General features: G+C 47.5%; 1 protein-coding gene across 1 annotated transcript in view; it reads left to right on the top strand.

The window, feature by feature from the left end:
• Window positions 1–21910, top strand: part of ABCA13 (ATP binding cassette subfamily A member 13) — a gene marked incomplete at both ends in the record, with an annotated part of 307539 nt that overhangs the window by 187589 nt on the left and 98040 nt on the right. The window contains 2 exon segments of the mRNA XM_082846245.1: window positions 1105–1213; window positions 18599–18653. Of these exon segments, the coding sequence (XP_082702371.1) occupies window positions 1105–1213; window positions 18599–18653 (164 nt within the window).

Raw genomic sequence — 21910 nt, forward strand, 5'->3', positions numbered from 1 at the left:
TGGGAAGAATGACTGCTAAGGGTTTCCCTGAACCTAAGAAAATATTTGAAGAAGGGGGTGTGTAGTGACAGCTGCCGTGAAAGAAGGAAGGGGTCTGCTGCTTCCTGCCTTGCCTGGTGATGTGGGCTCTCTGAGAAATAACTGGGGTCGCTGTCCTGTGTAGACTGGCATTTTCATGAGTGGTAGCCCAGCTGTCCCCGTGAACACAGGACCCTGGCGGAAAACGACTGGTCACCCTGTGACGAGAGTTGGGGGGATTGGGTCGGAAGCCGAGGGACTTGTGATGTGGCCCTGACTTTGCACAAACTGTGAGAACCTACGCAGCCTCCTTCGAGCATGAACTTGCTGGGGAGCAGCTCTAGTCCCACAAAGAAGGTTGTCTGTCACAGAAGGTGGCATCATCTAGAGAAGTGAACTTGAATTAAGGTCAGGATTTGCCAGTTGATTCATTATACCTCTTAAAGACACTCACCAGCATTCCAAACTGAGTACATTTAAAAAGTTTTTATTAAAGTATTGATCTTTTGAAATATAGATACTGATGGTTCAATTAGTATTTTTTATGCTACTTCTTATTTCAACGTTAATAGCATTGTCTGTCTCCTATTTCTGCTTCACCTTTCTCCTGCCTGACAGGCCTGCTGCCTTATTCTCCACGCTCAGCAAATTGTTCACTTCAATTTATTTTGAGAAATAACGTTCCACATTCAGTTATTAATTTGAAAGTAATCATTTTTTTTCTTATCATTTGCTTGCTTTTAATTTGCAGGTCAAATTTCATTAGCTTATCAACTGAGAAAGAAAAAAAAATGTTGGTCTTAGATTCCCTTTTTGCTGTGAGAATATAATCATAGAGCAACACTCAACATTTGTTCTGCGGAAAATTAATCTATTTTTAGCCGTAAATTATATGCTGGAGATAAATACAAAATTAGCAGACTGGAATTCACCGCTCACTATCAGCCATGCAGGACCAGTGCTCTGAGGCCTGCGTTCAGGTGCTGGTGAAGTTAGTTTACATGTGCTCCTCGCATGCAAGAACCACTGATGAATAGACTTCAGAACTAATTTCATGAGGGCCATTAAGTTCTCTTTCTTTTTTGGGTGTGGTACAATCAGAAGGGCTTTCATTCCCTGCCATCCTACCTAAGTCATCTCAACAACCTTATTCTGTGGAGGCTCTTCCCCCCTGTGGCAGACTGCAGGCAGTACGGTAAAGTTATTTTTAATGCAGTTTGTAATTCAGTACTTTTCAAAGACAGTGTTTTTAAAAGGGAAAGAAACAGAGGAAATTCTGAATAGGAACGTGAAGCGTGATGAGAGTTTTCTGCTGGCAGCCAGTCCATGTAGAAACGGGTACAGATTGGGAGGCCCGGGCTGCTTTTGTGTGTGTGTGTCTTTCGGTGTCTTTACCTTCCTGGAAGTTGTGACCTCAGGCGACTAGAGAGTTCGCTCCTAGCGACTTAGCATCTTCAGAAGCAAGAAGAATTTCTCTCTTTAAAGAGACACTATCGTACAGAAAACTGTTATAGATGACCCAGATCACCATTATTGTTGGGAAGGAGATCATAATTTATCATAATTTACTTGATGCTGAGCCCTCAACGCATAAGTTATCTGTGTTGACTTTGGATTCACTACCTGTGCTTTCTTATTTCTTACCCGTGTAAATGACACAGGTGCATTTCTGGAACCCAGAGTGAATTTACTGGTTTAAGGGGATGTTATATGTCTCATTTGGGTGGGCTAAGTTGTAATTTATCAAATTCATTCAGTTCTTTAAAAAATAAAGAAAGAAAGCAAACAGATGTATAAATACCAGCAGGCCACAGCCATCATAATTTATTCACAGGATATATTTGTCAAAGCATTAATTCACATAGAAATAAATGCTAAGCGATTACCCCAATATGCTATGACTTTACCCCAGCCTTGCCTTATTCTTCCATATTTGTTTTCCCTTCTCCACCATTCTTTTTTTTTTTGGCTGCGTTGGTCTTCATTGCTGTGCGTGGGCTTTCTCTAGTTGTGGTGAGCGGGGGCTACTCTTTGTTGCAGTGTGCGGGCTTCTAATTGCGGTGGCTTCTCTTGTTGCGGAGCACGGGCTCTAGGCACACGGGCTTCAGTAGCTGTGGCTCGCGGGCTCTAGAGCGCAGGCTCAGTAGTTGTGGAGCACAGGCTTAGTTGCTCCGTGGCACGTGGGATCTTCCCGGACCAGGGCTCGAACCTGTGTCCCCTGCATTGGCAGGAGGATTCATAACCACTGCGCCACCAGGGAAATCCCTCCACCAATTTTTAAAATAAAACATTTAATTATTTCGTGGCACTGTAATTGCTTTGGAATGACAGTAAGTAATATGAAAGTGTGTATGCCCAAGTAAAGTACAAAAGAGCATAAAGTTGTATGGATGAGGGAGAGCAGAGTGATGTTTATCGTGTCTGAAATGTCTGAGGGACATTAGATATTTTTATATCCATGGTCTCATTTAGTCTTTATGGCAGTTTTACAAGGTAGGTGCTATTTGCCTCCTTCACTGATTAGAAACTGAGGCTCAGAGGAATTGCCCACCAGCTGTGGCTCTGAGAAGGTTGAGTGAGGGGGCCTTGGTTTGATTCTCGGTCCAGCTGATAACACAGCCTTTGCTTTTCTACTGCAAAGAACTTAGAGGGCGCTTCTGATGGGCACGGACAGGACATGCTTTGTGGAGGGGGGTCGCTAACACTGGACCTAACACATCAGCAAACGTTAGATCGACGTCAGGGAGCTACTGTGGGTACTAGTGGTGCTGATGTGAGAGAAATCCGAGCATCTGTTCGGGTTCCGTGGGGAAGTAGAGTTTGACCTCATTGTGAGGGTCATTGTAGAGAGACATTGTTGAGGGGGTGCCTGAGGCCACATTCTGCTTGACCTTGACTGTCAGAGGGAGGAAGCTGGCCTTTAGTTAATAGGCAGCAGGTAGGCTTTGTCTGCAGTTGAGAATGAGGATGACGCCGTCCCAGGAATATCTTAGGAATGATCTGGATCCACGTGGTGAAGGGAGGGTCCCTGCTGCAACCATGCGACCTGTCGGAAGGATGCCACTCACAGTCTAGAGGTGGCCCAGGCGAGGCCAGGATGCATCGGGGCAAACAGTGAAATTGTCAAGTTCAAGCAGGTGGGAGAAAAGGTTGGGGTTTTGGGGATAGGGAAAGGAAGAAAGATAAAGAACCTGAAACAAAGAAGTTAAGAGTAAGAGTTTAAAGGGTTAAAATGTAAACGTGAGCTTTTAAGAATGAAGGACTTCGTGGTCAGCGCTGACAATCTGAGAAATGATTCAGGAGAAGAAGATGGAGAAAGGGATTTATACAGGTTCCGAGGTGGTGGGTTTCACGTTAGATGAAAATAAGTGTGTGGCACGATTCAGAGAACTGGAGAAACAAGGTCAGGAGAGGGTCCTGAGTAAACCATTTAGCCTGAACCTTCACACAGGTGGTAGATTCCGCTGGTCCTCTGGTCAGATCCTGCCGTGGTCGAAGCTGCAGAGACAGGAGGCTGGGGCAGGGAAGGAGGCAGAAGGGCTGCAGCCCCCCCGAGGCGGGAGGGTCTCGGCACAGAGTTCAGGGAAAGGCAAAGGTCAGGAAGAGCAGGAAAAAATTTCCCAAGTCCCAGAATCTCCAGGGAGAACGAGGATGTGGTGCCTGGGGCGTTGACCTCTGTGGGGCTGGCGACATGCAGATGAGATGGGGTGGAAGGGGATGAGAGAGGCTCTTCCAGGGATTTAGGAAGCCAGGTGGGTAAACTCTGCTTTGCGGGAGGTCAGTGAAGAAGGGCGAGCGGGGAAGCGTGTGTGCGTGTGTGTAGCATAAGGAGAGCTTGGACCTGGGAACAGCGTTGACTGGCCTGCAGGTGTCTGCCAGTTGTGTCTCATCTGCCCTGTTTCCCGGGTTTCCAGACGTTCCTGGTGAAGCTCAGCTGAGAAACACCCACTGGTAGGAGTGGACTTCGTGTTCCGTTGTTGGAAAGTTGTGTCGACTTGAAAAAGACATGTATTCTCAGCTACTGGAAACTTCTTTAACAGTATTTTATTCATGTCAACCTTCCGATTCCCCCTGGCGTGTGTGTGCGGCCCTCATGAGAAGGAGGGTCTGTGCAGTAAGCCGGGAGCGTGCAGGTCGCAGCCTCTCGGGGGAACACGTGGTGACCTACTATCCGAGTATTGAGTAAGGGCTCCGATGAGCAGGGCTCCTCACGTGCCTTGGTGCCCATCTGCCACGGGCGGACACGGAACTGTTAGCTTAGCCATCACGATGAAACAAGCACTCACGGGCCGTGGGACTTGGGCAGAGCCTGTGTTGAGGGCCCAGCAGCCCGGGGACGGGGCTCAGCGGGCATCCTGGCAACAAGGCCGAAGGGACCGCTTTGCAGACGACATGCCCTGCTGCTCGTCCCTGCAGTCCTGTGCCGGGGCCCCAGCACCCCTGGGTGTCCCTGCCTTAGATGGAGGGCCTTTCTGAGCCCTGACCCAGCCAGGCCACGCTGCGGGGCCCCAGCGGCTGTGCAGCTTGTCAGGGCCCCCGATTTTAAGCGTAAAACTCAACGTCAAGCAGGTTACTAGCCCAGCCAGCATTGGAATCATTGTTAGATCCACTGGGAGGCTGGAGCAGCCCTGACTGAAGAGACGTGCTCGTGCAGTGACCCTCCAGGTTGAGTCTTCCAGCTGCGTGAGTCCACGTGCAGGCCGGGTGTCCTGTTCCACGACCATCAAAGGTGGCCAGGGCGCCCATGGGTTATAGGCGTGGACGCGGCCTTAGTTCACCCAGGGGTGGGGGACACACAGTATGTGTCACCTTAGAGGCTTTGTCCTCATGTCAGCGGGTTAGTCACACGTGATGTCATGGAATGATATATTTCCGGGTCCCAAGGGAAATGAAAGGCCCGTTGAGGGCACACCCGCAACCTTCACGGCTTCTTCCTGCGCCTTGCGCGGCGAGTCGGCGAGTCTCTCTGCCCTCGGGCGCCCGAATCGGCACGTTTCAGTCGCTTCACCACCTGCTCCTGCACAGCCTCTTGGCAGGTGCCTGGGGTCCCATGTGCCCCCAAGCCCACAGCGTCACCCCCCCCCCCCCCAGTGCCCAGGGCCACCCGCAGAGCACGGCCCTCAGCTCATGCACCCCCGGCCTCCTGTATCTGCTGTAGCGAATCAAAGGCTCCTCCCTGTGACCCGTACCCCTGCTCCACTCCTGTCTGGCCTGGCAGCCCCCCTCCAGCCTCCCCCAAAACTGCTTCACCCCTCCCCCCGCGTGCAGCCTCCGGCCCACGGGCCCCTTGCTGTCTCCCCAGGTGTCCCCTCTGTGCTCACCGCAGGTCCCGACTCTCTTGACGTCTGTTTGTCACACCCTCCTGGAAGAAATAATAATAATTAATAATAATAATGAAAACCCCCAAACCCAAACCCAGGTTCAGTCCCGCTTGCCAGTCACAGGCCACCTCACCTCACGCTTCAATCTTGTGTGCACGTCTGAGGGCCCCCTATTCTGGGTGCTCCCCTTGGGAAGCGTTTTTGTTAAGATTCCACTGATATTGATTCAAGAATAAAGACACAGTAAAGATGCTGACACGTTGCTGGGAGGAAGCGTTTCTAAAGTGGCGAAATTGTCCTTGCCCCGTATTCAGGGCACCAGGGGTCACGTTTCCTCCCGTGACACAGGCCATCTTCTCACGTACTGCTGACCTGTCACTGCACCCACTCCCGCTGTGCTCCCCGTCGGTGCAGCCAGAATGTCACCCCGACGACCTGCTGCCCCCATGGGCCTGGATCCTGCTCTGCCTCTGTCCAGAGTCCCTCTCCCACCCTTCTTCACCTTAAGCATTTCTGCTCAACTTTCTACATTAAAACACTTTTACTGAGGTAGGATTGACATAGAACAACTTGTAAATATTAATATACACACCTTGATGAGTCTGGGATAAGTATACACCCTGAAACCATCATCACAATCAGGGTCATAACATTTCCTTTGCCTCCAAAAGTTTCCTTCTGCCCCATCCTTCTGTCTATTATCTATCTATCTATCATCTATCTATCTAACATCTATCTACCTATATCATCTATCCATCTAGAGTCTATCTATCTATCTGGCATCTATCTTTCTAGCATCTATCTATCTATATCATCTATCCATCTAGAGTCTATATCTATCTATCTAGCATCTATCTGTCTAGCATCTATCTATCTATATCATCTATCCATCTAGAGTCTATATCTATCTATCTGGCATCTATCTGTCTAGCATCTATCTATCTATATCATCTATCCATCTAGAGTCTATCTATCTATTTATCTATCTATTTTGTGATAAGAAACCAACATAAGATCTATGCTTTTAGCAGATTTTCAAGTACACAACACAGTGTTTTAAACTCTCGGCTCTGTGCTGCACAGAGCCCCCTCCCCCAGCCCTTGGTAACCACCATTCTGTTCTCTGCTTCTGGGAGTTAAACTATTTTAGATTTCTTATGTAAGTGGGGTCATGTAGTATTTGTTCTGGGTCTGGCTTAATTCAAGGAAGCAATCAAGAAAATGAATTATGACCACATACATGCCTCCAAGCAGGAATTTGATATAGCAGAATAGCGTAGAGAGACAGTATGTGTGTGTATATATCTCACACACACACACACACACACACACACACACACACACACACACATCCAATCAGAAATAATAATGGTGGCTTTTTCTCTGGGTAGTGGACTCATAGGAAATGTTTAAAATTTTCTGTGTGCCTTGCAGTAAGTTATGAATTTTCTCCCATATATACATAACTTTTATAATGAAAAAAATGACTGCTTGGAAAAAAATCAATGTTTCACAGTAAAGAGCATTTAGGTAGCTCTCCACAGAATTTTTATCATACAGAATTTCACTGTTCAAAGCCTGGAATAGAACAGTAAGTACAAGGCCATTTCCTAAGAGCTATCAGGAGAAAAATTTGTTTAGCAAAATTACTTCATTGCCTTACTTTTGATGGAATAGGATACACACTCCCCGGGGATAAACCCCCAACTCCTAGTGGGAGAGCCCATGCCTGAGGACAGGAGGTCAACTCAGGTCTGTTTATCAGAGCTTCTGCATGAAGAGCTGTTGGGTATCAGGAACTGGCCATCAGTAGTGGCCTTCAGTCTACACCTCAGGGAGATGGAGATATTTGAGAGAGAGGATCTGGTTGCACTCGAGTGGAGGTGACCAGTACCCTGGGCTGGGAAGGCTTGTGAGCACTGAGGTGTCAGGACCAGCCCTTGTCCCAATCATGGAGGGGTCGGAAAAAAATACAAATAAAACCAGCTGTCGACCCAGCATGGGGTCAAGGACCTGCCCCACGCCTCGTGGGAGGAGCACGCTGCATACACTAAGAAGGTGTTAGCACAGGAGCTGTCTTGGTGTGAGCTCACATCCGTGTAGACACAGGGAGATGTGTGAAGTCCATGAAACAGAAGAGGAAAGATGAAGGAAAAGCCAGCCTGAGTTGCAGGGTAGGGTCAGAGGGAACTGTTGAGATGCAGGTGGTGACATAGATTTTCACTGGATGCAGAGTCACCATATTGATGGCAAATCTTCCTGCCCCATGTGCAGTCTTCTCAGAGCACAGAGGGAAAAGATGACGTCATAAGCTATTAGGATTAGGTAGAGGAAGAAAGCAGACAAATAATGATTAAAGTAACAAGGAACAATGAGAGAAGAAAACGTGCATCAAAAACAAAACAACACAACTCTGGGCCAGTGGAAGGGTTTGCCATGATTCAGGCAAAATTCCTGAACTGGAAATTATGGGATAACAATTATTGATTAAAAAAAAAAGGCTGATGAGTTTTCTAGAATTCAAAGATAAAGGACAATCTCTTTTACAAAGCTGTAACAGATTACTTTTGCAAGAATACAAATAAGATTGGCTTCTGACTTCCAAATTTTCCCTTGAGACCTCTTCTTTTACTCAGGGATTATTTAGAAGTGTGTTGTTAAAATTCTAGGTTTTTGAAATGTTCCTGTTACCTTTCCGTCACTGATGTTTTGTTTGATTCATCAGAGTTAGAGAACACACTCTGCATATTTTAACGATTTTAGCTTGGCTGAGGTTTGTGTTGTGGTCCAGGTATGGTTTATCTTGGTGGAGTTTCCATGGAGGATGAAAAAATGAGTGTTCTGCTGTTGTGGGGTAGAGTGTTCTATGTATATATCAATTAGGTTTTATTGGCTGGTTATGTGGCTCAGTTCATCAGTGTACTTGCTGGTTTTCTGTCTTGTAGTTCTGTCATTTGCTGAATGGGGGGTATTGAAGTCCCCAGATATAATTGTGGATTTGTCTGTTTCTCCTTTCAGCTGTACCCATTTCTCCTTCATGTATGTTGAGACTCTGATGGTTGGTACATAGTTGTACCTTCTGGGTGGACTTATTCGTTTGTCATTGTGTAACATCCCTCATTATTGCTGGTAATTTCAGCTGCTGTGAAGTCTACTTTATTTGATTTTAATATAATCTTTCCTACTTTTTTAAATTAATGTTTGCACAGTATATCTTTTCTATCCTTTTATTTCTAGCCTATGTCATTATATTGGAAGTGACTTTTGAGTAGACGGCATATAGTTGGATCATATTTTTTCATCCACTCTACCAGTCTCTGCCATTTAATTGGTGTATTGAGACCATTTACATTGAGTGGATTTACATATCAGTGAGCTTAAATCTGACACTTTATTGTTTTGTTTTTTCTCTCTTTTTTCTTTTCATGCCTTCCTGTGAGCTATGGAACAGTTTTTTTAGGATTCCATCTTGATTTGTCTGTCGTATTTTGAGTATATCCCTTGATCTAGTTTTCCTGGTGGTGGTTCTAGGTATTACAATGTATGTGGGTGACTTACTACCGTCTACTGGTATTGGCATTTGCCACTTTGAGTACTGTGTAGAAACCCTACTTGCACTTAGGGCCCTTAGCCTGCTCCACTTCAATATAACAGTCTTAGGTATTTACTTATACCTTGAGCACCACCTTGGACCGTGTTCTAATTATCGCTTATGTCACTGAGAATGACTTGAGAAACTCATGAGATAAAGGCTGGTCTGTTATATTTACCCCCATTTTATTTATTTATTTATCTATTTATTCATTATTTTCTGCTATATTAGAGACTGGTTGATAACAAACTAGGTTCTCTTTATTTTTCTTTTTTTTGGCTGTGCCACACGGCATGTGGGATCTTAGTTCCCCAACCAGGGCTGAAGCCTGTGCCCCTGCAATGGAAGTGCAGAGTCTTAACCGCTGGACCACCAGGGAAGTCCCTGCCCCCACAGTAAACACATCCTGATGTTCTCCTTTCCTTTTGGAAGTTCTAAGCCTTCTTCTGTTATGATTGATTTCCTTTTGGTTTAGAAGACCTACTTTTGCTATTTCACAGTAAGTTTGCTAATGGCAAATTCTCTTAGTTTTCTTTCCACTGGGGATGTTTTTATTTCTCCTTCATTCTTGACAGATAGTTTCACTAATATATAATTCATGGTTGTCAGAAAAGAAACATCCAGCACTTCGAAAATGTACCAATTCCTTCTGGATACCATGGTTTCAAATGAGAAATCCACTGTATTTTGAGTTTGTGTTCCCATCTCTCTCTCTCTGGCTGTTTTTAAGGCTTTTTTTATTGTCTTGAAGTTTTTGGAAATTTAATTATAACATATTCTGGCATAGGTTTATTTGGGTTTTTCTATTTGGCATTCACTTAAATTTCATTAGCTCTTGAATTTGTAGGTGTACAACTTTTGCCAACCTTGGAAACTTTTCTGTCATTATGTCTTCAAGTACTTTTTCAATCTCTCTGTCTCTCTTCTCCTTCTCAGACTACAGTAACAAAACTGTCAGCTCTCTTGTTATTTTCCCATAGGTCCCTGAATTTCCGGGGTTTATTTTCTTTGTTTTTTAGGATGGGTAAATTCTGTTGTTCATCCTCAAGTTTACTGATTCTATCATTCTATTTAACCCAACTGTTGAATACATCTAGTAAGTTTTTTTTTTCTTTTTTAATTTCTGTCACTTTATTTTCAGTTCTAGATTTCCCATTTGATTATTTTTTATCACTTCTGTTTCTTTACTGATACATTAATTTTTTTTTTTTTACTTAAAGAGAATTCACAATTACTCATTGAAACATCTTTATGATCCCTGTTGTCAGCTAATTCTCACATCCTGACTCATCTCACTGTTGGCATCTGTTCATTGTCTTTTCTCTTTCAAGTTGTGATTATTCTGGTTCTTGTCATGAAGGCTATTTTCTCAGTTGAATCCTGGGTATTTTGGATGCCAAATTATGAGATGCTGAACCCCATTAAGTGGTTCTGTTTTGTTTTGAAGCAGGCAATCTTTCTGTTGAAGTCTCGCCTGAGAACTAGGTAGATATGTCTGTTTAACCTACCGCCGCGCTCTGCTGATGCCCTCCTGGAAAAAGCTGCAGATCTGGGGGTGGGGTCCAGATCTACCACTGAGCCTTGCTGGCACATGCATGGCAAAAGAAGGCACTGACTCGCACTATCTCGTGGCTCCTCAGTGGGGTTTACGTTCATCCCCCAGGGCCCACCCCTGACACTGGGGGCAGGTACTGGAGGACCAGCTGTACCTACCCCCTCCACGTGGCCCCCTTCAGTGTCAGTGATGCTGGGTGGGAAGTGGGCACAGCCGGATGGCAGGGCAGAGGGTGGAGGTGAAGCGGTGCTGACAGCCCTGCTCCGTGCAGCCACGTCGTTGGTGCCGCCAGGTGGACGTGGGGCTGGGCTTCCTGCTGGTCCCTCCTGAGGGGCAGGGGCTGTGCAGCATGGAGAGGTGACTCTCCTCACTCTGCTCGTCTCACCGGCCAGGTGCGGGAGAAGGCTCGGCTCGCCTCTGGATGCGAGTGGGGCATTGTGGTGCTCCCTGTCTCTGTCAGGTGGGCAGGGAGTCCACTTCCAGATGGGACCTGCTGAAACTGCAGAGGGTGGGGCAGTTTCCCAGCAGAGTTTGGATGGACTGAGGAGGTGGATATTGCCAGGAGGGTGCTTTTTTGCTAGGCCACCTTTTCTGCTCCTTCAGCTTTCCTCTCAGCCCCGTCTCTCTCCTAGGGTCTGTGGGAGGAGCTCTGCTTCCTAAAGCTTCACTGTCTTTAGGAGCAAGGGTCGGGGTGGAGGGAGCTTTTCTTGTCGGGATCCGTTGGCTGTTCCCACTTGGAGGCTTCCATAGGCTTTCATGTGTGGGAGGCAGTAAGGAAACCAGGGGACACACCGAGGTGTCCTTCCCCGTGTCCCGAGGTCCTTCTTCCCACCTGTCAGAACCTTCCTGTGTGTACTGTAATGTCCAGGGTTTGGGGTCACAAGGGAGAGGACCTGGGTGGATTGGGACTACTCCACGTGGAGGGACTAGAGTCTGGTCTCTGACTCCTTAACCACAATCTCCAGAGGCAGCGGGCCCTGGAATGCTGCCTACAGAACATGGCAAGAAAAAGGCGCACACCCCAAACTCCCTACCTAGTGAAGGCGTTTGCTCATGGAGAGAACAGACCACAGAGATGCCCCCTGTAGGGTGCAGCTCAGAAGACATGCCGCCAGTATCCCCAGTAAAAATGGGGCCCAGAGACAGTCCCAGAGGAACTCATCAAAAGTAAGATCACAAAAATATTAAATCCAGAGAATGAATGAACGAATTGGTGAACATCAATTCTCATGAAGCGCATAGATTATGCAAATGTTTGCATGCATGCAGTGAAAAAATTATTTGAAGGTCATGAATGATCCATGAAATAGAAGATACATAATGTGAAATATAATTCAATAATAATTACGTGCATGTAGAGAAAACCCCGGACATTTTGAAATAAGTAATGTCAAAATGCAAATACTGATTAACTCTGGTTGGTTTGGGATTGGATTATGGTTAATTTTAATTTTACTCTTTTCCCTGTTCTTTATTTAAAACCTTGTTACCATTGGCATCTACTACTCAAGAAGCATTAATATTGAGAACAAAACCTTCTTTTCCAGGAGAGATTAAGAGGAGGGAGAGAGAGAAAGCCATCAAAATGCCTTCTAGTCGGGAAAGTGCATGCATTGCTCTCAATACTCTGTCAGATTAATTGAACTCTTCCCTATCTCACTAATGACTCATAGTGAATTATTTAAAAGAACACAAACTTTTGCACATGTGTTGATGCCAAAGCCAGTCTTTTCTTTTGTTGTGGATGTTTACAGACATCTGGGCATTAATACTTGCAAAGATATATTTTATAGAAGGAGTGAACCTAAAAGTGACTACTTGAATTGGAGACAAGATAAGTGTTTTGCTATGATAATGAATATTGGACAAAAGCACAAATGTGCATTTTTACAAATGACAAATATACAGAATCTGGAAACCATAGAAGACATACTCTAATGAGAATACTAAATCAGAACACTACTTTTATACATTTATACATTGCCGTGGGCCAATTCTTAGAAAGAAAAGCTGGAATATAAATGACAAGAGTAATCAAACAAAGAAAAATCATTCAAGTGTTTTCAGAATGTACATTTGGAAATGTCGTTTCTGAAAACTGTTGGAGGTGACACTGAAGAGAAACTTGAGTGGTTTCCTTTGCTCCCTTGTGGTGCTGGAACTGTGGTCCTTCCCCGATGGGCTCTGGGCCTTTCTGTGGTGTCATCAGTCCCAAGATCCTATCACATTGCAGTTGTTACCTAAATGGAGCTCCGACCACACACAATGCGATGGAAACAGCCCAGTTACAGAGATTGCCCGTTGCAGTAGTGTGTCCCTACAGCTAGGGAATCACAGGCTGTAGGGACAGAAAATGCATAAACTGGGTTCCGGAGAGTCAGAGTTGTGCCTCTCACTCTGTACTGTGTTTGGCCTTAGAGAAGCTGCCAGAACGTCCTCTGCCGCAGTTTCCTACCCCCAGCACTTTCTCTGTCCCTGGGGAGTTGCACTCAGCAGTGTTCCTCGTGTGTGAGATGGATCCCAGGCCCCGTCTCTCTCCTGGAGTCTGTGGGAGGATCTCTGATTCCTAACACTTCACTGTTGTCTGGATCAGGGGTTGGGGGAGAAGGTGGTGGGAGTGTGGGCCTGGGCAGGCATGTCCACTGCCACCTGCCACCTCTCTTTCCCGGGTCCTGGGGCACACGGACCCCAGGGAGAGGGGTACCTTCCACCTGTGGTCTCTCATGACTCTTCTGTTTTGAGAAAACAGGCACACACATCCCTATTGCAGTAGCTCTAGGTCCCTTCCCGCTTTTGCAAAATACAAACAAAATCTCAGCACAGATGTAGAGGAATGTTAACCTGATTTTGAAATGTTTAATCCTGCAGAGCCACTACTACCTTCAGAATATCTGTGGTTCTGAAAGCATCTGATGTAGTGAGAACCAAATGGAAGAATCAGAATTAAAAGACTGCCGGCATTCAGAAACCCCAGAGCTGCAGGAGCAGATCCTTCCCCAGGGAGCCCCCACCTCCTTCCCCATCCTGCTGCCCGATTCCTTCCTTCATCTTTATGGGGGTCCTATGAGTGGACCAGGTGCCCCCAGGGCTGGGGGACCCTGCCCACTGGCTCCTGGGTCCTGGGGTCCTATGAGGTGTGTGTCAAATGAATTCTCAGCCCTTGGAAGGAAGAAGTGTCCAATCGCTCTTTACCATTGGTGAAGCTCCACTGATGTCTGGTGCCCAGATTTCCACCCCAAATCAGAATAAAATCAGAATGTCGTTTGTCTTGCGGTCCAAAGTGGGGAGCTGCTGTCTTAGAAAAGCTGGTGGTAAATGCCCAGCAGGAGAGTTGGGTCTCTGAAAGCCTGTGGAGGGATTTTCCTGCTGATGTAATGGTCTCCACTCTCAAACACTGTGGTCTCAGGCCCTTTCTTTCTCCATCTCTTACTTTTAAAGAGGATTTCTAATTTCCGGGTGGATGTGAGATTCAGTCTCCCTGTGGCCTTGAGCACCAAGAAAATGCCAGATCTGGGACTGGTAGGACTCCCTGCACGTCCCTGGAGAGGACTCCAGGCATGCAAGTCTTCAGGAGATTAGATTAAAATATTTACTCTGTAAAATATGCAAACGATGGGACTTGAAAGCCAGTGCTGAATGGAAAGCTGGGGCCTGAGAGATTTCTGAGCAGAGGCCCTGGGGAGGGAGGGCAGCCTCTGCACCATGTGGGTCAGGCTGCTTCCTGCTTCTCATTGGCGTGTTGTTGGCACCCACTGCAGCTCCCATATAGACACAAGGTTCTCCGTGCAGACACAAGGTTCTCCGTGTAGACGCAAGGTTCTCCGTGTAGAGGCAAGCTTCTCCATGTAGAAGCAAGGTTCTCTGTGTAGCCGCAGAGTTCTCCATGTAGACGTAGGGTTCTCCGTGTAGATGCAGGCTTCTCTGTGTAGACGCAAGGTTCTCTGAGTAGAGGCAAAGTTCTCCTTGTAGACACAAGGTTCTCTATGTATACACAAGGTTCTCTGTGTAGACACAGGGTTATCCGTGTAGATACAAGGTTCTCCGAGTAGAGGTAAGGTTCTCCCTGTAGACACAAGGTTCTCTGAGTAGAGGCAAGGTTCTCCATGTAGACGCAAGGTTCTCTATGTATACACAAGGTTCTCTGTGTAGATGCAAGGTTCTCTGTGTAGACACAGGGTTATCCGTGTAGATACAAGGTTCTCCGAGTAGAGGTAAGGTTCTCCTTGTAGACACAAGGTTCTCCGTGTAGGAGCAAGGTTCTCTGTGTAGACGCAAGGTTCTCTGTGTAGAGGCAGGGTTCTCCCTGTAGACACAAGGTTCTCTGAGTAGAGGCAAGGTTCTCCATGTAGACGCACGGTTCTCTGTGTAGGAGCAAGTTTCTCCGTGTCCTGTGATTTGGTGAGCGAGCCTCCCCTGGGACTCTGGATGCTTGGCTGCTGCCTGTGTCAGGAGCAGGTCACCTGCTCTTCCTCTGCTCCTTATTCAGCCTCTGGATAACAGGGGTGAGTCCAGGCTGGGCCGCTCCCTGGGAGGCCCCTTCCTGGAGGATCTGCAGGCCGTGCACGCTGTCCTGGTCTCTGAATCACATCATCTACCACCAGACACTGAATGAGGAGATACTGAAAGTGTCCAGAACATGGCCTGGCACATGGTGGCGTTGCCAACCCCAGGAGCACTCAGTCACTTCATTAGTGAGGAAGGGACTGGGGTACCCACGCCTCCCAGAAGAAAACCCTAAAAGGATGACAAAATCCAGGATGTGGGTGAAAATGAAGGGCCATAAATTCATAACAGAGGAAAGAGGGCACAGAAAGCAAATATTAGAGAACATTCGTAATCTTTCCATGGTTACTCTAATGGTTTAAAGTAAGTACAGGTATTTATGCAGCTGGATGAAAATAAAGGTCCAGCCACAGTTGTTTAAAATTTCATTGTTGAACTCGCCACAAAGTGGCCTGCAGCTTCTCACTGCAGAACCAGCAAGGCAGGGCTGTTCACCCTCCGCCACCTCCTTCCCTGCACAGATGCAGATGCAGACTTGCAGAACTAGGAGTGCACAGGACACGCTGGCGGGGATGTGGGTTGTAGCACCTGCAGCCCAGGGCTTGAGTCCTGGGAAACTTTCACAAACCTCTGCGTTCCAGAGGCTGCTTCTGTCATGGCTGTGATAATGCTGCTCTGTAAGAATTTAGACTAATAGCCGAATGTCCTGACCAACACACATCACGTGACCACAGGTTGACCTACATTTCCTTTGGGTACCAGCCTGTCCTCTGCTCACAAGGATGTTGAGAACCGCATCCGCCTCTGTTCCCTCTATGCCTCTGGGTCACTCTGCAGGAAGGTGGTCAGAAACAAACCCTGTCCCGGGGCAGACGGAGCAGAGGTACAGAGGGCTCGGGGTGGTGAACACGGCAAAGGTGAGATACACCTGGGGTTGGCATGCGGGAACATGACAGCAGTAGAGTTCTTCAGGTGGGAGCAGTGGGACAGCAGAGTGACAAGAGCATCCACGTCCAGATAAAGAATACGGACGCTACATTTTCTTTTTCTTACTGGAAATTCTCTAGGGCTGGAGGGAGGGTGGTGATGCCAGGGGAGGAGAGCTGACAGGCGATGTGGGTTAGGAGGGCTCAGGGGCTGCGACGTGGAGGGGATGTGGACTGGACACAGCGCAGGGACTTGTCGGATCTGTGGGGTGCGGGAGAGGGGGGACGATGATGACTCAGTGCTTGAGCCTGGGGGCTGGGAGGACGCGGGACACTAACAGCTGTAGAGAAGCTGAAGGAGGAACACGTCGGCAGCTGACACAGATTGTTCTGGAAATAAGACCCTGCGGTGTGCGGGGCAGATGTAGGGGACATCCACAGCCAGCAGGGGAAGCTGGAGAAGCCCCAAGGAGAGTGGGGACAGAGCAGGGAACCCAGGGGGGGACCCCATGCCTGCCTCTGTGCCCTCTAGATGCGGAGCCAAGGAGTGTGCTGTGTGCCGTCTGGCTGCATGAAGGACAGCTCAGTGAGGCTGCAACCACTGGAGTTGATGCAGACCCTACAGGTCAGAGGGCACCGTCCCCAACAAGGCCGCCTCACCTCTGACACCAGCCGCTCTTCAAGGGTACTGAGCCAGCCCCACTTGTGACCGCCTCACTGCAGCCTTGAGGGTTTGCAGGACTCCACCTCCTTACAGAATTCACTAGAAGCTCACAGAACTCAGGGAAGCAATGGACCTACAGCCACAGTGTTATTGTAAAGGATGCAAGTCGGGAGGGCCAGACAAACAGAGGCGCTTAAGACTCACCCTCTCCCCTCAGAGGTCAGGTTGGCCCAGAGTTTCAACCCTCTAGACCACATGCTTTTAAAATTTTTTATATCTTTTGAATCTATCTCCCTGGACTGTCTTCTTCCTCCAGAACGTTACAGATCAAGTCCGTCATCTGTGCTCATGACAATCCTGTAGCTACCTGAAGGCATTTTCCAGCTCCCTCTTGCCCCAGGGGTATTTTCAGATTAGGCAAGTCCAATATTCTCTCATGTTCCCAAAATACTATAATTTCCAAACCGTCCCTCAGCTAGCTGCCTCTCTCTGGGTGTTTTCTCACCTGCAGCACGCTCATTCATCCACGTAGCCCCAAGCAGTGCACAGCACTGCAAACTCGCCCCCTCAGGCTCTGGCGTGCCGTGGGGCCCTTGCTGGGCTCGGCAGCATCTGCACATTATAAACGTGGTCCTCAGTCCCTTAGCTATGGGGCTGCCTCCTGACAGGGCTGGTGCGTGCTGGGCCGCTTGTCCCATGACTGGAAGCTGGAAGGAACGGGAGCTTGAGGATACCTAAGGAGGGAGTGGAGGCTCGTTCAGGGAAAGAAAGACATAAAGGTGGTGTCAGTGGTCCAGAAGGGCAATTCAGCTCGTGGCAAACGTGTACTTCAAGTGTCGGAGGTGGGAAACCCACTGTGGGCATTCGGCACACACCCTGGGAGCCTGCAGCAGAGCACTCAGACGGTATGAGTTCAGAGTCCAGAAATCGTTCTGGAAACTGTGCGGGGGGCGATTTGCTGCACCATAGCTCCCACTGTTCTTTTTGCTGTGAAAGAACTTGCTGTGGTGCGTGGCTGAGCCCAGGATGGAGGAGAAAAGGGCTGGTGTGGCTGGAGCGGGAAGGGGGATGGGTGGAGGGGGGTCAGGATGCCCGGTGGCAGAACTGGTGGGACCCCGAGTTCTGAAGACCGTTCCGCCGCCAGGCCTTTCATTTATTTATCTTCACTTCTACCCCGTGTGTTTCTGTAAAGATTTGATGTGCCCTCGTAAGAGAGTGCAGAATGCGACAGGCCAAATTCGAGCCACAGGAGGAGGAGAAGCGTAGGGGAGGCATGTGAGGTGGGGCAGGGATGCTGGGATGGCTTCCACGCACCTGCAACGGCCAATCAGAGCAGGAAACGTGATTGGTCTTATCGTTGACAATAAGACGAAATGCCTGAAGCCCTGGAGTTCTTCTCAATACAGCATGGCTGGAGTTTGTGGGCACTGAGAGCACGTGTGGGTGTCATGAGCGGCCTTCACGATGAAACCGTTTTAATTGGTAAGTTGATGGCAACTTCTCCGTATTGCCTGCTATCATTACGCTAACGCAGAAGCCCCAAAAAGCAAAACAAAACTCCTAAAACAAAACCAGACCCATGAAGTGCTTCAGTTTTCTGTCTACACCTGGCTTGTTCTAGAGGTGAATTTTTGAGTATTGCCCTGGTTTCCATCAAATAATCCCATTGGCGTTTGTTGTTTGGCCTTCCTGAGTCTGTTTCTGCAGAGTACATTATGGATGATACATCACTTAAGCCACAGGGACTGGACGGTACAGTGTGGTGACATGTTAGCACAGTGCCTGTGACGTAGCACAGGTGTGTTCAGTACATGCGGGTGATTTCCGGGAGCAGCGACTACAGAGGTCCCAGCACAGAGTGGCTGAACTGCTGGATGGGACCTTCCATTTGGGGGGGGGGAGGGACCGGGCCAGGCGGGCAGGTGACACTGGGCACAGTGCCCCGGGTGTCTGGGAGGGGGGCTGTCCCTGGACAGCAGGCAGAGGTTTGCAGGCTCACTTTCAACTTGTCTTTCATAGGAATCACGCTCTACAGCCACCCATATGGAGGAGCCTTGCTGAACGAGGACAAGTTGTGAGTTAAAGGAACACTTGGTGGGGGTGCTGAATGTGGATCAACATCTCTGGGTTGTTAGGGGTGATTCTCATCCCTTTTCTGCTTCTGCACTGAGTGAGGTTGGCAGGTGCACCTAGTGGAACAAGGCTTGGGCATTTCTGTGCAAAGTGTGAGGACAGGGATGGTTAAAGGAGAAAGTGCATTGACTGAGTCTAAAATGGATGAGCAGGGCTTCCCTGGTGGCGCAGTGGTTAGGAGTCTGCCTGCCAGTGCAGGGAACATGGGTTCGAGCCTTGGTCTGGGAAGATCCCACATGCTGCGGAGCAACTAATCCCATGCGCCACAACTACTGAGCCTGTGCTCTAGAGCCTGTGAGTCACAACTACTGAGCCCATGTGCCACAACTACTGAAGCCCACCCACCTAGAGCCTGGGCTCTGCAACAAGAGAAACCACCGCAGTGAGAAGCCCACGCACCGCAACAAAGAGTAGCCCCCGCTCGCCACAACTAGAGAAAGCCCGCGCACAGCAACAAAGACCCAACGCAGCCAAAACGTAAAAACAAAAACAAAAACAAAACAAAACAAAAATGGATAAGCATGTCATGCAGCTTATTTCTAAGTAGCAATTGTTCTAAGGGGCTGATTTGCCAAAGCTCATAGGACCCAACATCTTTTTCAAGTTAAAGTTTTAAACGTGGCATTTACAGAGGTAAGCATAGTGATGCCTCCTGACAGTTTCTCCTGTAAGTCTGTCCTCACCGTCCAGATGGAGATGGTGCTGATGAGGCTAGTGTCCTTTATGTGCAGACCTAAGTGTCTCCTCCTTTTCCCCATCTCCCTTCCCTGCCATAAGGTGGACAAACTTTTAGCTAAAAATTGATAAGTAGAAGTATTTTTTATGTACTTTCTGCGACCTACCTGAAAGAGGGGGAGAACACAGATCTGGCTGATGGGTGATCTCCCCTCTCATCCCGAATGCAGCAGGTGGTCCTCATATTCATATACAGACTCTTGGGGTCCTTCCTTTAGCTGACACCTGTCGGGATTCTAAGTATGGGTGCATCAACTTTGGTTATGAAGTAAGATGTGATGGAGGGTTTGAGCTGAGCAGTTGCATCCGTGCATTACCAGAGGCAGCTGTGCCCTGACCGTCCATTGACCCTGGTTATGAAGTAAGATGTGATGGAGGTTTTGAGCTGAGCCATTGCATCCATGCATTACCAGAGGCAGCTGTGCCCTGACCATCCCCAAAGGGGAGGCAGTGATGGACCAGAGGTGTTGGTGGTGCTCCAGTTAAAAGTGACACAGAAAGTATAGTGCATGTCATCGCCAAGCACCTCCATCTACTAGAGAATATTCTGGTGTTTTGAAAGACTAGATTCAGAGGTGGGGCTGCCACGTGTGGAGCAAAACACCACCCCGCCTGCAAGAGCTGTTGCCCAGCAAGGTGGCCCTAAGAGGGCAGAGGCCACGCTCAGCGTGGAGGCCACTAGGCAGGAGCCTTTCATTTTGCCTAGGAGGCAGGTTCAGTGTCAAGACTGGGCTCCAGGTGGGCAGACGGGGACCTGCCTCTCACCTTCGCTCTCCTCTGTGTGTCCTCTAGGCCCCTGGGAGTGTAACCCAGGCCTCAAAAGGTCATTGAGGGGATTTAATGAGAGAATCCACACCCTTAGCCAATACGCTGGCTGGTCCTAAGTACTTTTTTTTTTTGAGGATATACATTTATTATTACAATGTTGACAGAGCTCACTAGGCATTTGAAAAATAAATGAGTAAATCTGCATTTTTACCTCAAATAAATTTTTTTTTCTTTTGCGGTACGCGGGCCTCTCACTGTTGTGGCCTCTCCCACTGCAGAGCACAGGCTCCGGAAGCACAGGCTCAGTGGCCATGGCTCACGGCCCCAGCCGCTCAGCAGCATGTGGGATATTCCCGGACTGGGGCAGGAACCCGTGTCCGCTGCATCTGCAGGCAGACTCTCAACCACTGTGCCACCAGGGCAGCCCTCAAATAAAATTTTTACCTAAAATAAAATCCACATGGGAGAGATATACCATGTTCTTGGATTGGAAGAATCAACATTGTGAAAATGACTATACTACCCAAAGCAATCTACAGATTCAATGCAATCCCTATCAAACTACCAATGGCATTTTTCACAGAACTAGAACCAAAAATTTCACAATTTGTGTGGAAACACAAAAGACCCCACACAGCCAAAGCAATATTGAGAAAGAAAAACAGAACTGGAGGAATCAGGCTCCCAGACTTCAGACTATACTACAAAGCTACAGTAATCAAGACAATATGGTACTGGCACAAAAACAGAAATATAGATCAATGGAACAGGACAGAAAGCCCAGAGATAAACCCACACACATATGGTCACCTTATTTTTGATAAAGGAGGCAAGAATCTACAATGGAGAAAAGGCAGCCTCTTCAGTAAGTGGTGCTGGAAAAACTGGACAGCTACATGTAAAAGAATGAAATTAGAACACTCCCTAACACCATACACAAAAATAAGCTCAAAATGGATTAAAGACCTAAATGTAAGGCCAGACACTATAAAACTCTTAGAGGAAAACGTAGGAAAAACACTCTATGACATACATCACAGCAACATCCTTTTGGACCCACCTCCTAGAAAAATGGAAATAAAAACAAAAATAAACAAATGGGACCTAATGAAACTTACAGGCTTTTGCACAGCAAAGGAAACCGTAAACAAGACAAAAAGACAGCTCTCAGAATGGAATAAAATATTTGCAAATGAAGCAACTGATGAAGGATTAATCTCCAAAATTTACAAGAAGCTCATGCAACTCAATATCAAAAAAACAAGCAACCCAATCCAAAAATGGGCAGAAGATCTAAATAGACATTTCTCCAAAGAAGATATACAGACTGCCAACAAACACATGAAAGAATGCTCAACATCACTAATCATTAGCAAAATGCAAACCAAATGTAAAATAGATAGCTAGTGGGAAGCAGCCGCATAGCACAGGGAGATCAGGTTGGTGGTTTGTGACCACCTAGAGGGTTGGGATAGGGAGGATGGGAGGGAGACGCAAGAGGGAGGGGATATGAGGATATATGTATATGTGTAGCTGATTCACTTTGCTATAAAGCAGAAACTAACACACCATTGTAAAGCAATTATACTCCAATAAAGATGTTAAAAAAATCAACATGGAACAAACAGTTAAAGGTAAAGCATTAAGAGAATGGAAGAAAAGGTCTGAATATTTTTGTAATTTTGGCTAACAAAG

Source organism: Leucopleurus acutus, assembly GCF_964270905.1.
Source record: "Leucopleurus acutus genome assembly, chromosome: 9".
NCBI lineage: Eukaryota > Metazoa > Chordata > Mammalia > Artiodactyla > Delphinidae > Leucopleurus > Leucopleurus acutus.